The 17511-nt window shown below is 41.1% G+C and overlaps 4 protein-coding genes across 6 annotated transcripts in view; 2 read left to right on the top strand and 2 right to left on the bottom strand.

Annotated features, from left to right (window-relative positions):
* LOC113657015 (sialoadhesin-like) overlaps positions 1 to 17511 on the bottom strand; it is a 230996-nt gene that overhangs the window by 45482 nt on the left and 168003 nt on the right. The gene's annotated exons all lie outside the window — the stretch shown is intronic.
* On the top strand, positions 1947 to 3418 carry LOC113657077 (protein PET117 homolog, mitochondrial). Its single transcript, XM_027168626.2, has 2 exons — positions 1947 to 2495; positions 3272 to 3418. Exons 1-2 carry the CDS (start codon positions 2400 to 2402, stop codon positions 3416 to 3418), a joined length of 243 nt encoding a protein of 80 aa, XP_027024427.1. The 5' UTR covers positions 1947 to 2399.
* Positions 3599 to 7652, top strand: kat14 (lysine acetyltransferase 14). Its single transcript, XM_027168559.2, has 10 exons — positions 3599 to 3857; positions 4053 to 4174; positions 4372 to 4493; positions 4881 to 5062; positions 5148 to 5525; positions 5610 to 6115; positions 6220 to 6353; positions 6664 to 6839; positions 6981 to 7171; positions 7300 to 7652. The coding sequence occupies exons 1-10, from the start codon at positions 3599 to 3601 to the stop codon at positions 7471 to 7473; spliced, it is 2244 nt and encodes a 747-aa protein (XP_027024360.1). The 3' UTR covers positions 7474 to 7652.
* dzank1 (double zinc ribbon and ankyrin repeat domains 1) lies at positions 7501 to 17118 on the bottom strand. 3 transcript variants are annotated; one of them, XM_027168560.2, is made up of 21 exons: positions 17000 to 17117; positions 16367 to 16540; positions 14498 to 14651; positions 13531 to 13645; positions 13388 to 13430; positions 13135 to 13235; positions 12526 to 12608; positions 12279 to 12396; positions 11935 to 12048; positions 11485 to 11577; positions 11268 to 11390; positions 10953 to 11117; positions 10677 to 10869; positions 10471 to 10574; positions 10067 to 10150; positions 9762 to 9873; positions 9349 to 9431; positions 9081 to 9164; positions 8814 to 8941; positions 8508 to 8582; positions 7501 to 8302 (listed from the first exon to the last, which is right to left on the bottom strand). In XM_027168560.2, the coding sequence occupies exons 2-21, from the start codon at positions 16473 to 16475 to the stop codon at positions 8143 to 8145; spliced, it is 2241 nt and encodes a 746-aa protein (XP_027024361.2). In that variant the 5' UTR covers positions 16476 to 16540; positions 17000 to 17117; the 3' UTR covers positions 7501 to 8142. The 3 variants fall into 3 exon arrangements, 2 of the variants coding, with proteins under 2 accessions (XP_027024361.2, XP_047668363.1); XM_047812407.1 differs by lacking the exon at positions 17000 to 17117 and adding an exon at positions 16845 to 16971; XR_003444058.2 differs by having other exon boundaries at positions 8238 to 8302; positions 8842 to 8941; positions 17000 to 17118.

The raw sequence follows: 17511 nt of genomic DNA, 5'->3' as shown, positions 1-17511 counted from the left end.
GACAGCGTGACTATTTGCTCAGTTCTGTAGCTTCAGACGCTCACCCGCTAGTTCACATTCGCACAGTGTTGACACTCTCACACTCCTGCTGGAAGGCACTCAGGTCACCTAACAACAATAAAAATGTGTGCTACACACTCTATAGCTTAGCCTAGCATCATATTCAGCACGGGCCAATATGATGCTAGCTTCATGCTAATTAATAAGCTGTGAAGCCTTTATATATATATATATATATATATATATATATATATATATATATATATATATATATATATATATATATATATATAATATTATATATTTATATTATAACTCAAATTGAATATATACATATGCACACCGAGGCTGTTGGGGTACTGGTTGTTAACAGCTTTATTGGTTACACAACATGCTTTTTGTTGCAAGTTTTTAAATTGAGATAAAATGTCGTTAACACCACGAAAAAGAGGAGTGGAGAGAACCATGCTGTGTCCTGAAGGTCAGTCCAAAAGGTGTTTATTATTCTATATAAGAGAGAGAGAGAAAGAGATGTATACACTAATACTGGGTAGCATCTCCCTTTACTCTCAAACACAGCCTCAATTCTTCATGGGTTAGATTCCACAAGATGTTGGAAACATTCCTTTGACATACTGGTACATGGTTGTAGCACACGTTCTCCCGTTCTACCACATCCCAAAGGTTTTCCACTGTCCTCAGTTCTGGTGACTGGGGGAACCGTTAAAAAACCCTAACCTCATAGGGTTTGCTTGAGTTTGCTTTAAGACATGGTGCATTATCCTGCTGGAAGAAGCCAGTAGAAGATTTTAACACATGGCCATGTAGGACTGCACATCCCTTAAAACAATAGTGCTTTACAACAATAGGCCAAAAGTGTGACAAGAGAACATTCCCCACACCGGTACACCATGTCAAACCAGCCTGTACAGTTAAGGCACGTTGGGTTCATGTATTCATGCTAATGATGCCAAATTCTGACCCAGAATTTATCAGACCAGGCTGTGTTTTTTCAGTTAGTGCAGTTTTGGTGACCCCTTTGCCCACTGCAGCCTCCTGGCTGACAGACAAGAAATAGCTGATCCAGGTTATGCATTCTGAGATGCTTTCTGTCTCACCACATTTGTACAGAGCTACTGTAACCTTTTGGTCAGCTCAAACCAGTCTGGCCATTCTCTAATCAACTAGCTGTTTCCATGTGCAGAACTTGAGCTCATTGGCTGTTGCACCATTTTGAATAAACTCTTTTGAATTTGTCAGTTTCCTTCTCTGTGTATTTGTGGAAATTTCATAGTTCCTCATGTTCATAGCCATCCCTATAAACACCTTTCCAGCATCTTGTCAGAATGAGACATCACATGTTATTAGAATTATAGTAAATAATAACAATTTAGATTTGAAACCTCTTTTCCGTTTGTAATTCTTTGTGGTGGCTTAACAACTATGTTGATAGTCTAGAAGGTTCAGACATCCTACTCATCTTTAGTCTTGCATCGCAACAACAACCAAGAACAGTTATTAATTTCTCTTCTATGTACAATTTATTTCCATCATCACTGATTTAAATCATCTGGGATGAAACCCATAGACCTTTCATCGCCTATAACTACAAGGAAAAGAAACGTTGTAGGGGGTTGGATAGATTAGGTACTTTTTAAAAAGGTTTACAGAACATAGAAAAAAATACAGGTCTAGATAATCTTTGTGGCATAGCTTTGTACTCTGGAAAACTGGACAATCTCAGGAGCACGTGAATGTAGCATGAGACAAAATACACAGTAAAATACAATTTAGTGCCAATATTATTTGGTCCAAAAAAAACAACACACAAACATGCAAACACATTTACAACAATTTATGCGTTTTATATTTATTCCCACAATAAAAAATAGCATAGGTGGAAACAAAAACGTGCACGTTGTCGTTTCGTAATTACGATTCAACAGAAATCCGGAGTGCTGGTGAATGCACCATCCGGTCACTATGGTGTAGTACGTGGACACGTACAGTGTAGAACTCTGACAAGAATATTTTCTATTCTTATGACTAATGGTACTTTAATTCAACGCAGTCGATAGTTATGTAAAAGTAAAACTGCAGACAAATATATTGTATATGTAATATATAATATATGCATTCGCCTGCAGCCGCTCCAGCCCTAATGGGACGCTGTAATCATTTATCGTTTTGACAAACAGGCGAAGAAACAAAACTAAGGCTCGATTCCAAATGGCTACTCACGCCCTATGTAGGCACACTAACTACTATGTTGTGCACTGTAAGTAGTGCGCTCTGTGTGGGACACTCAGGGATTTGGGATTCGACCTTTGTCATAGCCGTATCAAAACGAGCCTAAAGTGCTAGCCAGCTGCTTTCTTGTCCCGCAATGTCCTTCAGCGATGTCTACAACCTCTAAAATCGTTCTCGGGTTATCCGTGGTACTGACTGTAGGCACCGTGGCTGGAGTGCACCTTAAGCAGAATTGGGACAGACAGGTAGGACCAGATGATGCAGCAGTTAGCTTTAGCGGCTAGCTGTGTCAATGCAACAGAGTTAGCTTAGCGGCTAGCTGTGTCAATGCAGCAGAGTTAGCTTAGCGGCTAGCTGTGTCAATGCAGCAGAGTTAGCTTAGCGGCTAGCTGTGTCAATGCAGCAGAGTTAGCTTAGCGACTAGCTGTGTCAATGCAGCAGAGTTAGCTTAGCGGCTAGCTGTGTTAATGCTGCAGAGTTAGCTTAGCGGCTAGCTGTGTTAATGCTGCAGAGTTAGCTTAGCGGCTAGCTGTGCTAAGGCTTTATCTAACTAGCTAGCATAAAGGAGAATGATGTGAAGCGTTGTTTTTAAATGGCTCACTTCAGAAATGATGTAACACAATGAATTGGAGCCTCTTTTAAAAAACATATTCAGGTCACATTGTGGTGTTAATGTGTGTAAGCCACGCCCACACATCACCTGTCCAGATACTAGAACTACATTTACTCTTACAGCATTTAGCAGCACTTATCCAGAGTGACTTACAATTTTATTCCAATTTATACAACTGAGGGTTAAGGGCCTTTTTCAGGGACCCAGCAGTGGCAGCTTTTTGGACCTGAGATTCAAACCCATGACCTTCTGATCAGTTGTCCGACTCCTTAACCACTAGGCTACAACATCCCACTACATACATATATAATAACTACAAACATGATCATGGATCTGTGACATTGAATATTAGACCCCTCTGAATTGTTTTGGTCTTGATCATGACTATGCCTTGCGATTCTTCAACAGAGGCTTCGAGAGGGAGTTCTGCGAGACCTGGAGCGTGTGGAGAGGAAGCGCGAGAACCAGCGCGCCCTCGAGGAGCAGATCCACCTCACCAGGGAGCTTGTGACACACAGAGAACAGCAGGAAGCTGGAAGCACTCAACGTTCCTGAACCTGAAGAGATAGCATTATAGGGTCCTGTGTCAGGTCAGGTCCGACTTTACCCTGTACACCTCAGGTTTGTTCTGAAACCCTTCTCCACGTCAGTGATTATAGTATGTCTGAGGGCTGTGATTGCATTTCAGTACTGTAATTAGTTCTGTTTGTTTGTTTTTTTCATTACAGAGAGAAAATGGATGGACTGGAGAAGCGAAGCATGATGGGACAGGACGAGGAGGCTCTCTGTACGTCAGCTTCTGATGGCCTGGAGGAGGGCGAGGTGGAGGGTGAGACTCTGCTCATTGTGGAATCAGAGGACCAGGCATCCGTGGACCTTTCGCATGACCAGAGTGGTGACTCGCTGACCAGCGATCCAGGCGAGGACACAGAGGGCACCTGGAGCGAGGACACTGCCTTCTACTGCGAAAAGTGCCGCAAGTGGATCCCTGCTGGTGAGAGGACCTCATAGTCTCTGGGTTTGCAGTTAGTTACCTGACGGATGAAATTCCTCTGAACAAGATTCTAGGCTTAACGGTTTAAAAAAGTAAAAAGATTCCAATCTTACGTTGATAATTTGATTTCTTGTGCTCACCGTTAACCACAATGAGGCATGTTGACCCTGTTTACTGTCATTATCTGGTTACCAGCCCAGCTTCGAGGAGAGCAGCCCAGCTACCTGAAAGGAGACAACTTCTTTAAGTTCATCTGCTCCGACTGTTCCGATGACGGCAAGGAAAGTTTCGAGAGGATGCGCCTCACGTGGCAGCAGGTATTTTGTAGGTTCTTATCTTGTATGATAACATTCAACTGCTGTATTTGAAACAAGTTACTGGTACCTGGCTTCTTGGAACTCCTTTTGACCAGAAAAATGATGCATTATTAGAAACACTAAACCCTAGAAGTAATATAGTCATTATCATGTGCTTAAAAGACATTGTCACCTTCTCATTGTGTGCGTGTTTGTAGGTGGTGATGCTCGCCATGTATAACCTGTCTTTGGAGGGTACGGGCCGGCAAGGCTACTTCCGCTGGAAGGAGGACATCTGCGCTTTCATCAGCCGACACTGGACATTTCTACTCGGCAGCAGGTCAGTGAGAGACAACACACACAGACACACACGTGTATATTCTTAGTTGAAAAGGGCTGTTGGTTACTCGGGCACAAAACTTTTACTCAGTTTAAAATCCTGTGGCACGATTATATGATCGTACAGCTCTGAAAAACGCTAAATCCAATCATCCCTGTCTTCAGACTGCATTGGGATTATTAATATGTTTATTTTTCAAGTTTTAAATTTTCAAGTGGTTTAAAAAAGTCTGAGATTGGGTTCTTTTGAATCGAACTGTGGTGTGTTGTGATTTGACTCTGCTTCAACTCAACCACAGGAAGCGAATCAGTCGTCATGTCATTTGTACATTTCTGTCTGAAAGACCAAACTTACCAGTGTTTCTTTTTCTTTCTTTTTGTTTTGCAGGAAGAAGACCTCAACATGGTGGAGCACAGTAGCGGGTTGTTTGTCTGTAGGGAGCCCAACATTTTTCCGTTCGGGAGCACAGGAGTTTGGCGAGCCTGGCTGGTGGAAGCTGGTCCAAAACCGACCTCCAACCCTTAGACCAGAGGGAGACAAAGTGTCCGGTACATCCCTCAAGGCCAAAGGTAGAACTTTGATCACACATCTTAAGTCGGTGTCATCCATTTCAGTTGTTTCTACAAATCAGTAATACTCATTATTTTATTCCAGCTACATCGAAGCCTCCACCAGACCCCACCATTACGGTGGAGGGGCTGCGGAAGCGCGGAGGGCGCAGTGCAGTGGAGAGCGCCATGCGGCTGAAAGAGAAGCGGTCGCGCACACAGGAGGCCAAGGAGATCCGGCGAGCACAGAGAGAGGCTGCCTCGTCAGTGCCACTCAGGCCGACCGGACGCTCTTTCACGCTGGAGAGGGGTGAGGTGGTGGACTTCGCATCACTGAGTTCGTCAGACCGTACGTCACCATCGCCATCACCCTCGCCTGATTTCTCTGCTCCTGGCACGCCTGCCTCGCACTCTGCCACACCTAGTCTGCTGTCGGAGGCAGACCTTGTACCGGATGCCATGCCCCCTCAGGCGCTCTTTCATGGTGAGTATGGATGATGCTCGAGTCATTTTTGTAATATGAATGTCAGCTGCTAACATCAGTATTTACGTTTCGCTCTGCACCTAGACGACGAAGAGCTAGACGGCGAGTGCGCAATCGACCCAGGAATCGAGTTTGCACCCCCGCCGCGGGGCCCAGCTGGCACGATGTTCGCACGCAAAAAGCAGGAGCTTATAAAACAGGAGCCAGAGAGTGAGGACGACGCAGAGGACAGCAGAGATGAAGGCAGGAAGGAGAAAAGCGAACGCAGGAAGGACAAAGGTGAAGTCGGCCCAGCACCCACACCCCGCTACGCACCTCTCAGCCTGTATGAAGAGCGCATGCTGCTGCGGAGGCTAGAAGCATGTCCCCAAGCACTGGCTGTCACGCCACAGGCCAACCGGCTGCACCGTAAACTCCTGGTTAGACAGGCTAAGCGTGAGCGTGGTCTCCCCCTGTTGGACGTCGACCAGGCTGTCAGCGCCACCCTCAGTTTGGTCGGCGGTGTGTACGGAGCACAGGTTTCCACGGTCAGTGAGATGGGCAAGTACAGGATGAACAGCCAGGATCTGCGCATACTCGACCGCTTTCAGGTAACACACGACTTTGTGTTTCAGCACTCTGATTTAAACAGAAACTTCTAGCAACACATGCTAGTGCGAACAAACCCTTAGAATCGTCTTATTCTCTTTTACAGGTCACGACATCCAGCAAGAAGGGTGTGTTCCAGTCCAACGTCTCCTTCTGGCACAGACTCATGGGCTCTGATGCATGTCTGGACCAAGACATTAAGAGTCCTTACACATCTAGAACTCTCAAACCTTATATAAGGTACAAAAGCTAAACAAGCAAACAAACAGACAAGATCACTTAATAACAACATTACATAGCTGGTACAGGCTGTTTTATTAGAAATCACAGAATCCTACTGAGAGCTAACGAGACCAATATCATGAACGTCTGCCTCCCAGCTAGCTGAATATAACACTTTTTTTTTTGCAGTATGTCCAGTAAGTGTTATTTCACTGAAACGAGTGGTGTTGTGTAGGCGTACTGTACACACTGTTATGCAAGTGTTCTGTAAAGCTGTTATAGGATTTATTAAATATAGAGGTGTTAACACGGCTGTGTGTGGACACAGGAGAGACTATGAGACGAGGCCGCTGAAGATGAGGCTGCTGGCTGAGATTCGATCACGTCCTCACAGGAACGACCCGTCCTGGGTCCCAGAACCCGAATCACCCGTAGACTACTGCTATGTTCGACCCAACCACATCCCTTCTGTCAACTCCATGTGTCAGGATATGTTTTGGCCAGGTAAGCCATCTGGAAATGGCCATGTGTCAGGAAAACATACTGTGCTGGAGCTCCCAGGCTTTGTGAGTGTGTACAAGTATGCGCACACAAGCTTTAAACGTTTACCTAAAGCTCTTGCTGATTGTTTGTGTGTGTTCGAAGGTGTGGACCTGTCCGAGTGCTTGCAGTACCCAGATTTCAGCGTCGTGGTGCTCTATAAGAAAGTGGTGATCGGATTCGGCTTCATGGTGCCGGACGTGAAATATAACGAAGCCTACATCTCCTTCCTGCTGGTGCATCCTGAGTGGAGGAGAGCCGGGATCGCTACCTTCATGATTTACCATCTGATTCAGGTGAGAGACGGAACCTTACCACAAGGCAACACCAACCAAGGGCGAAAAAACTATAAAAATGTTTACAGTTATGTAACATCCGTAATCTGTCGCGTAACACCACTTAAAGATGTCTTGTCTCTGTGTAGACGTGCATGGGGAAGGACGTCACCCTTCACGTTTCCGCCAGCAACCCAGCCATGCTGCTGTATCAGAAGTTTGGCTTTAAGTCTGAGGAATACATCTTGGACTTCTACGATAAATATTACCCAGTGGACAGTAAAGAATGCCGCCACGCATTTTTCCTGCGGCTCAGACGCTAACTAACTTTCGACTGGACTGTTCGTAGGAAAAGACAATATTACAGATGCGTGTAAAAAAAAAAAACTTGGCATTTAAGTACATGTATGTTAAATTGTATTTACAGACTGAAAAATTCCAATTTTGCAAAAAAAAAAAAGAAAAGAAATAAAAAAAAGGGAATTTCACCATTACAGACCAATACGAAATGGATCTCTTCTAATTTATTTTCTTTTTACCAACAGGACACCACAGAATGGCATTAGACACTAGTTAGTTACACACCTGTAAACTCTTCTATGAACAAAACCTCTAACTGATTCACACCAGACTTTCACACTGTGAGCTGCATCTCGGTCATATGACTTGGAGGCAGCTACTTTTGGAACTTTTCCTTTGTACCACTAATAACTTATACCAAGAATTTGCACTTAAGTCCAAATAGTTTTTTTTTACCATTCCAACAAGTATGGGATCATTTCTATGCTGTTATCTTCTGATATTATTTGCATGTCTGAAAATAATAAGCAAGCTAAAAATCAGGCCAAATAATGGTCCAAAATAAACACTTCAAGCTAAAGCAAGTTAAATTCCGTCTTTCCTGTTTGTTTCTGTACCAAAAACGAGTCTGTATTCGGCCGGTTCCTGCTCTCTCTAAGGTCCCATATTGCAGAGAGGGAACTCCTGGCTACCTAAGAGAACGTGTCAAGTCCAGAGGAGCTCCGGCTGTTAATCCTGCCCTGTCCACCAGGACTTGCTAATAGCGAGAGCATGGAGCTGCAGCCTGAAGCTTCTGCCATGTTGTACGGTGTCTGACCGTGATTGTTCAGTGTTCTCAAACTTGCGTTGCATCTGAAAGCATAAAAGAAGTGAACATCCAGCAGCTAGATTAGTTCTGATCCAGGATGTTTGGTGTGTACATACACAGCATGCAGTGGTCATAGAATATCAGTACTACAAGATCACTGAACAGGTCAAGAAGCAAAGTATTAAATAAATAAACAAACAAACAAATAAATAAATTACTACGGTGGCTTTTTGTTGGTTAAATTCTCACCCGAGAAGTATCTCCGCACTCCTCAAGCCTTTAGTCCCCAAAGCTGCAGCTTCATGCAGCGCGCTGTTGTTCAACCTGCACGGCCATGTTTATTGTTACTTAATATTTAATCAGCAGTTCCATCTTTATGAAGGTCTACATTTCACTTGACATGATTGGAAGCCATGTCGACGGTAATGTAACAGAAATCAGATGGTGCGTCCATTGGTAGAGTATCATGGCATATGAATTTTGCATTCTTAAGGTATAGAAATGTTTCAAATCATAGAAATCATTCAGCCAGCAACAGGAGCGATGGTTACTCACGGCCCTGAAAGCTGGTCAACATCTGCACCTTTCTGCACCAGCATAGGGATGACGTCGTGGTGCTCGTTTAACACAGCCGCAACCAGAGCTGGACGCTTGTGTCTGTCCATGCATGACGGGTTGGCACCCTGACGAACAAAACCCCCAAAACTTTAATTTAATAGTTAAATCTTAATGCCTTGCTAAATAAAACTGCTTAAATTGTTCATTTTCGTTGTGTTTGGCACGTTAGAATGTGCTGTGAGTTTGGACGGTTAGAATTCTTGCCTCATCCAAGAGCTGCTCCACTACTGAGATTCGGCCCCGGCCCTCTGGTCCCACCTCCCTCAGCAGCAGGCCGTCTTTGGACACCTGTAGAGACAAGAAGAAAAAAAAAGGTTTGAAAAACTGTTTTTGTGAGATCTGATGCATGAAGTTTATGAGAAACATGTTTCAGAGAAAACAAGAAAGAAATAGAGAGAGTGAAAGAGAGAGAGAGAGAGACAGAGAGAGAGAGAGAGAGAGAGAGAGAGAGAGTAAGTAAGTAAGTATGTACGGTTGATTGCTCAGCTGTAGCTGAAGTGCAGCTCATATTCCGGTTCCCAGCACTCGCGGTTCCAGACGCTGCGGCTTCACTCACTGCTCACACAAGCACACTGGTTACAAGTTATCTGTTAACTTTCTTTACATTTCTACAAAGCTGCTCAGAATATACTGCATTTAGTCATATAAAGTGGTATTTACTGAACCTAATTATAAAAATAACAAATAACATTCTTAGCTATCTTCACTCGTCTCAGTGTGGTATTATACGTAGGGTCAATGGTAATTATTCAATGATCACCCAAATGATTGATAATGCAGAAAAGGCTGTCTCAAGTTACATCAGGTTAAAATCTGACTAAGATGAAGATGTTAGCATAATGAATACACCAGGGGTATTTAGCATAGGTTCAGTATAATACATACATGTAGCTAGGCTGGTGTGGCAGGTGGTTAGCTTGCTCCTCCCCTCAGTAACATCACTGAGATTAAGTTTCTCATGCAATGATCCATCCTGCTGCCCTGCTGATGCTGATGACTACACACACACACACACACACACACACACACACACAAAAACCCCCAAAAGACACCACCCCACCCACACATACAAAAAACCACACACACAAACAAAAACACAAACACACACACCACATTTAGGATGTACAATATACTGCAATGATCAAGTCGCTGAATCTTGGGAAAATAACTACAGTGAAGTAGGGAGTTACCGCGGATCTGTCTGGAGACGCCAAGACAAAGTTAACACGTATGCTGACTTCATAGCTGTCCTCTTCAATCACAGCAGAGATCAGCTAGAATACCAGGGGGAAAAAATCCAAAATTAATCCACTGATTAATGATGTGATTTTCAGTATAAAGTGTGGAGAGGATTATTGTTATTATTATTTTATTTTTATTTTTTTCCACACATTCATTCAGGAGGTGAAGTTTGCACTTGTTTGTGGTTTCAGTGTAACATTAGCTGTACTTTCTTGTCTTATTAAGTTCATCTAGCGTAACTGATGACAAACTACAAACATAAAGATACATGATGTTCTGGTGATGTTCTTGGCTACACTGGTTTAAACTGCGATAAAAATAAAAAACGCCAGGGTTTTGTTTGGGGTCTCACTCTGCCCATCCGTGGTTCTCCGACCAATGCCCTGAACTCGCTATTGTTTTGGGTGTAACTGCGCAAGTGAGCACAGATGTGATCCATCTGCTTCCTCCAGAATCCTACACACACAAACACACAGCGAATGTTTTTTAGTATTATATACAGTACATACTGAATTTTATAGAAGATTTACGTATATTAGTTATAAAGGTGCATGTTACCTCGTCCAGGGCTGACAGCTGAGAGCAAAGGCTTCCTGTCACTCATCTGCCCTTGTCTGCTAAGCTCCGCCTCTTTTTGTTGCCTCCGCTTCTGCAGATCAGTGCTGGAGGGATAGAAGAGGCCAGCAGTCTGTGTCTGCATATCCACACACCTCGCCGTGCTCACTACAGGAACATGACGTGTAGATGAACTCTAAGGAAACGACGAGGCTGTAAGTTATAGGATATGTTTAACTAAGGTCTACTTCCACGAGTTGTGGAAGGTGTGTATTTTACCTGCACAGGTTCCAGCACGTCCACTCGTGCACTCGGCTGCGGACTCCTGCCAGACTCTCGGGGTGGACCTTCCAGGAACACACCACAGCTTCCACAGAAGTTAGCATACGGGTGACTGCTAGCTCCACATTTAGAACAAGTCAGATACTTTGCTGTGTGGGCAGTCTGGGGGAAAAATAATTAAAAAAAACACACAAATAACAAATTTACATTTTGAAGAACAAAAACATTCCACAGCATTAAAAGCAACAGTAACATTTAGCAAGAGGAGCAAAACACTTCAGTTGCTGAATTGTTAATGGGTTGCGTGATCACCTTTGCACCACACCAATCGCAGAAACGAGCATCCGAGTGGTTCACTCTGTTACATTTGGTGCAGGGAACCATCTTCTCTTCCAAGGAGGGTAGAGGAGGAGCGCGTTGTCCGCTCAACATCGGCTAGAAAACGGAAGAATAAACCAATCTGATCTGTATAACCCAAAATATATTAAGTATGAATACTCTGATTAGCACAAACTTGATATGATCTTACAGTGTTGGCTTGAGACAGTCTGGTCTCACATGTCACACAGTAGGTGATGTGGGTGGGGTTTCCTGTGCCACATGATGGACAGATCTGTTTGCCCTACGATATAGGAAATATGTCATCGGATGAATTGCATTGTTAATGAGCCAAATTGTGAACTTCCAATCACAAGTTACATATTAAATGCAGATATATAAAGAACGAGTGAGATTTCTTCGTCACAGCAGCTGCATGTGCACCATTTCAGGCTACATATAGTGAGATATTATGTACTGAGCATCTACAGCCGGTCTGCGTAGGTGTGCGGACAGTCATGGAGATGATTTCTAGAGCTGTCCTGGATTATAAAGATGTATTAGGTGCACTCATATATCTGGATATTTTGATAATGTGTGTGTGTGTGTGTGTGTGTGTGTGTGTGTGTGTGTGTGTGTGTGTGTGTTTAGTCTTATATACCTGCAGCCTCAGGCTGGCCTGTGGTTGAAGCTGTGGGGAAATAGGAGACTCACACACCACACATGAGGACGTGTTCGCTGGCACCATACTCTTACACTGCACACACAGGATCATCTGAAACAACACACACACACACACACACACACACACACACACACACACACACACACACACACACACACAGAGTTTACTAGATATCTAAAGCAACCACAGCAGAAGCAGATTTTCTATACACACTCACTGGGGTCACTTTAATAGGAACACCAGTGTTCTTGGGTATGTACACCTTTGATGAATGTTGTAGTGCAGGGCTCTACTGTTTATTATAGCAAAGCTGTATTTACCTGCCCCCCTTCAGTAGGGGGTAGTCTCTGTCCTGGGATCGGAGGCACCGGTGCTCCACAATTCAGACAGAACCGAGCGAAGGGGTCTGAGGGCCGGTGGCTCAAACACTTAAAACACCTGTATGTAACATTTTGTTGTTGTTGATGATGACGACAATAGACCATTCCTTCTTTATTCCCCCTTTATGTCATAAAAAGTCATTGTCTTGTTTACCTAGTCATCGTTGCCACTCTTCCTTATTCTTACCTGAGGAAATCAGTTTCTCTCTGGATGCGAGATATCTGTGTGCTGTTCAGCTTTTTGAGCAGGCCGTCGTCGTCTCCTGCACTCTGAAACGGTATGTAACAATAATAAATAACAAATAAATGTAACATTAGCTTGTGTAAGAAAACAGCAACTTTAAGAAGTATTTATCTAATAAAGTAGCCTAAAGTTGCTGAGTGAGGAAACTCTTCATCCACTTAGGATAAAGGATGCTGATGTCAGTGTTTCTGTTTTAGGTCGGGTGACAACAGGATGGCATGAAGCATCCAGTACTGAAGTGCAGTTTCTTCCTTTCATAATTCTATTAAAATAAAATCCTGTTGTCATTTACATTATATGAGCAATAAACAGTTCCCTTTTTTTCTCTCTCTCACTTAAAGTCAATGTGAAAAAATGCAGCCCGTTAACTGAGTAATGAAAAAGCACATCACTTATTTTGTAGCATTTAGAACATATTAAGTTTTTGTGACTGCAAGCATGCTAGAACATGCTAGAAAGTTTTATTCATAATGTTGAGTGCAGCGTTGAGGGAATTTTTGGAAACGTCCTCAACACACCACCCTGAGTGAGAAGCACTTAGTTATTAGTTACCTGTGGGCTTTTTCTTGGTGGAGCTACGGGTGCACTCTGAAAGCGCTGGGACAGAAAACGAGGGCCTTTCCGAGTGCGCCGTGCTGCGTTGGTAGAAATATCTAATAGAACAATACATGTAAAGATGAGTCAGCAGATAAGTAATAAGAATTACAGTGGGTCATTGATATTAGTGTATAGATAGTTCATTGTGATGTGATTTGCAGCTAGAACAACTACTGTGGTACAATAATTTAATCAGAAAAAGCTGTACCTAAATTTTGTGTAGAAACATCTCCAGCACTGTTCACCTGTTCCTGTAGTAAAATAAGAAAAACAATGAACTAAACTCATTCACTATTATATGAAATTACATTATGCCTCTTTAATACAAGGTAGGATAAGAGTGACACTGACGTTTCCCAAACTCGTTACGGAGTTCTCCTGGTTGTCCTCAGAGGGTTCTTGGAGCTCAGTGGACACACAATCCACCAGGAAGACCTTTGTAACAACGGCACTTTGTCTTCCATCACTGTGGTAGGAAAGGTACTCAAAATGCTCAAAAACACCAGTTTTCCAAATCAAAGGAGACACAAGCATGTTTAAAGAAGCAGTATGCAATTCTTATAATGATCAGCAAGGAAAACTTTCTGAACTTTGGAAATATATTAAAAACTCTGACAAGATTTTCAAATCCCTCCCACACATAAACCCACCCCCTTCTGTTAGGCAGCTCTGTTCCACCTAAAGAAAAAAAGATCAATTCAGGCCCAGAAATATGTAAACAGTAGCTAATAAAGAAACATACCATTACATGTCAATATTGTAAATCATATAATCCATTTTTTAGTGCTTGTCTGAAATTACATTACATTTTATGTCCCTCAATCCTTTTAGGAAAAAAAAAGAAAACTGTGGTTGAACCTAATTTTAGGGATAATTTCAGGGAGATTATGAATATTTGAAAGTTGTCTTTGAAACAACTATATGTATTAGAAAGATCGTAATTATCACTTTTTATGAAAAAAAAAAAAAGAAACCCCATGCAACAGCTACTGGTAGCGCTAATTTCAGGGCCAGAAAAAGGCACCCAGAAAACAAAAAAGGCAAACAATTGAGCTTCATCAAACAAGCAAACGGTGCAACAATAAATGTAAGGTCTGCACATAATTTGATGCTTACAAGTTTAAAAACATGAATGTTACGAATTGCTGCTTTAAACCACTATTCCAATTCTTTCCAAAGCCATGTGGAAAATCCACTCATGCTCAAACTTTTTCTAATAACAGATAAAGTGTTTAGTCAGTCGTAACATTTAAGTAAACAAGTATGTTTAATTTTGAAGTTTCTGTGTTTTCTCAGCATATTTTATTAATTACAGCACCTGGTCACAGCGATGGCCCTGACGTGAACTTTGCCGCTGGGTAAGCGAATGGGCCCGGTGTAACTCAGCGTGCTGCTGTCCCCAATCCCTGGCCTTCGCACCAGCTCTGGTTTACTGCCATCCAGGGTGTAGAAGATTCTCACTTCAGGGCTGTCTGAAATATAGAAAGACCAAGGGTGTGCTTCAAACCATTTCGCAGACCCATTACTATCTCTTATACACTGTACAATAACAAAATAACTCAGGCCATTCCTTATTTCCTACAGCATGTTACATAAGGTATATCTTTAATTTACTCCATACATATAAGAATGATTTACACTAGCTAGCTTGCTACCAATGCTAACAAACTAATATAAGATTATGCTACATGCAAAAGTAAAATGACAGCAGCGCTGAGGTAAAAGTTTGAGGTATTCAAACTTCTTATACTTCACTCGAGAAAATAAAAAAAGGAAACTCTTAACTTTCACTAGCTATCCATTTCACTAGCATGCTCATTAGCTGACTTGCTAAGAAACTAAAACTCGATTACACAACATGTTGAGGGAAAAGTATAATAAATCTGTGTAAATTGAGGATTTATTCTTAAAAAGTAAACAAAGTATGAATCATTTTTTTCAATATTCATGAAAAGCAATAAACAAACAAATAAATAAATAAACTCAAATTAAATAAAATACAGTAAAACTTACGCTTGTCATCACACTAGCTAGCTAACTGGATAACATGCCTAATAGCTGGCTTACTAAGAAACTAAGTTTCTTACTAAGATATAGTTTAAAATTCTGCACTCGAGTTAAAAAAAACAAAAATCAACAACAAAAAAAAATCTACAATTTACTCAGAACATGTGAGAAAGACTTAAACTAGCTTGTCATTACACTCATTACTCACCATTACTCAAAATGTACACTAGCGTGGTAAAATTTGTAGTTAGAGCTACAGCTTTGAGTCAGATTTATTTTATTCTTTATATACTTATATACTTATTATATACTTTATTCATGTTAAAAAAGTATAAACACTTCAGCTTACTGACGTGAGAAAGATTTAAATTAGCTAGCCACAACACTAGCATTTAAACTAGTCGTTAGACCAGCTAGCTCACTGGATCTCATTCTTATTAGCTGACCTGCTAACAAATAAAATAAGATTATGCTACATATGCAGAGATTAAAGTGTAACAACTCTGAGGTAAAAGTCAAATATACACTGTAGCTTCAAATTATTCATAAAAGCTCAAAAAAATAAAAATAAACTCTAATTTCTTCAACAAATATGGGAAAGAATCTTAAATCACACTTCTTTCTGCAAGATAAATGAAGAAAACTTTAGCTGCAGCTAACCAAAATCAGCATTATTAACAAATTATATGGTAGCTACTGTAACATGACAACTCACATTCATATGATTGATTTCCAGACTTATAATACCTGACAAATTCTAGCAAATGGCAAAAAAAATAGATATTTACAATATCATTTATTTCTGATTAATTCATTAGCAAATGATGTAACTTACGAATAAAATAAAAGTAAGAGGTAAAAAAGGTTACTTTCCGAAGGAAAACATGACATTTGCTTGATTTAATCAGTTAAAAAAATACACTGGAAATCTTCTATTTGTATTAATACTTTCATGTAAATAAGATTTCTCAGTATTTTTCACACCACTGCTGTTAATAATATATAATAAAATATAACCAACAGAAACAAAACAGAACAAAATAAAAAAATGAATATTTGAAGCCGAATTATGAGAGAGAGAGAGAGAGAGAGAGAGAGAGAGAGAGAGAGAGAGAGAGAGAGAGAGAGAGAGAGAGAGAGAGAGAGAGAGAGAGAAAGAATCCGGCGAGCTTGAACTCACCTGACTTGATCTCAATGGGTGTATTGGTGTCTATTACATGCTTGGCTTTCCCAGGAGTTGGAATACGAATGGGAATGATAAATGGAGCCACAACAGAACCTGCAGACATCCTGAAGCTTTAAGATCACTGATATCCAGAGAAAAGTTGCAGATTTATCACCCAGAGCCTTTAACCTAGGATTTAAATGTAATGACAGATTATCCAATGAAGTAGTATTAACCGTTCAATGAACTATATCATCACCTCTACAAACATGGGAAGTAAATAAATCTCCACGTAGTCAGCTGGATTCATGACTATTTGCTCCCATTTGACAACCTGAGTTCTTACAAAGGTCAACAATATAAGGATTACAAGGTGTTATGACAACAGTTTTCCCAGCTCGGGTTAGTGTTAAACAACGAATGATGAATGAATGACCAAAACATGAGCTATTACATGAACCAATCATTACTAGTATTTCAGTCTGAAACCCACACGGCTCTGTTACAGGGTTCCACTTAGGCTTGGCTTTCGCTTTTTAGTCAGTTTAAGCATTCAAACCATTTTTTAATAACTTTGTTGCGATTCAATCGATATTTTTTAACTGTGCATGTCAACAAATGATGGCAATGTACGAGAGAAGCGTTTACCTGGTATCCAATGACGCTGCACTCATCAACTCAGCTAAAGAACAACAGACGCTCTGATTGGTCAAACGAATAGCCCTTAGCAACCGTCTAAGCCAACAGAAAGTTTCTATAATTTCTTTTTATTATAGTTTTTTTTTAAATTATCACAACATAATAATAACACATCTCCCAAATGTTGAAATAGTCTCGTAGCAGTTCACACTGGCTTACTATTTATATTATTATTATTATTATTAATAATAATAATAATAATAATAATAATAATAATAATAATAATAATAATAATAATAATAATAATAATTTTACAAAAATATTATTTCAGGGCAATTAAATTTTATTTGTTTTCATTCAATCGCAAATTAATATTCTGTGCGGAATTATAAAAATTAAGAAGTACAAACCGCTTTCATGCAGGCAGTATATGCGCCACCAGTAGCATTAACCCGGAAGAACCCAAGCAACACGCTGCAAATGCGCTCTTCTTTTCCCACCCGTATTCATTTAAATCCCGC

This window comes from Tachysurus fulvidraco, chromosome 1 (genome assembly GCF_022655615.1).
Source record: "Tachysurus fulvidraco isolate hzauxx_2018 chromosome 1, HZAU_PFXX_2.0, whole genome shotgun sequence".
Lineage (NCBI taxonomy): Eukaryota > Metazoa > Chordata > Actinopteri > Siluriformes > Bagridae > Tachysurus > Tachysurus fulvidraco.
The sequence above is the reverse complement of the archived record's forward strand: the minus strand, read 5'-3'. Positions and strand labels throughout refer to the sequence as shown.

What these genes read in the sequence shown, in the direction of transcription:
- LOC113657077 (XM_027168626.2), top strand. Translation starts at nt 2,400, where the DNA reads ATGTCTACAACCTCTAAAATCGTTCTCGGGTTATCCGTGGTACTGACT. An exon ending in AGCAGAATTGGGACAGACAG is followed by an intron (nt 2,496 to 3,271) that starts GTAGGACCAGAT and finishes ATTCTTCAACAG; the next exon opens with AGGCTTCGAGAGGGAGTTCT.
- kat14 (XM_027168559.2), top strand. Translation starts at nt 3,599, where the DNA reads ATGGATGGACTGGAGAAGCGAAGCATGATGGGACAGGACGAGGAGGCT. An exon ending in ACATTTCTACTCGGCAGCAG is followed by an intron (nt 4,494 to 4,880) that starts GTCAGTGAGAGA and finishes TTTGTTTTGCAG; the next exon opens with GAAGAAGACCTCAACATGGT. An exon ending in TGATTTACCATCTGATTCAG is followed by an intron (nt 7,172 to 7,299) that starts GTGAGAGACGGA and finishes GTCTCTGTGTAG; the next exon opens with ACGTGCATGGGGAAGGACGT.
- dzank1 (XM_027168560.2), bottom strand. Translation starts at nt 16,475, where the DNA reads ATGTCTGCAGGTTCTGTTGTGGCTCCATTTATCATTCCCATTCGTATT. An exon ending in CACCAAGAAAAAGCCCACAG is followed by an intron (nt 12,609 to 13,134) that starts GTAACTAATAAC and finishes ATACCGTTTCAG; the next exon opens with AGTGCAGGAGACGACGACGG. An exon ending in ACGTGCTGGAACCTGTGCAG is followed by an intron (nt 10,870 to 10,952) that starts GTAAAATACACA and finishes TCGTTTCCTTAG; the next exon opens with AGTTCATCTACACGTCATGT.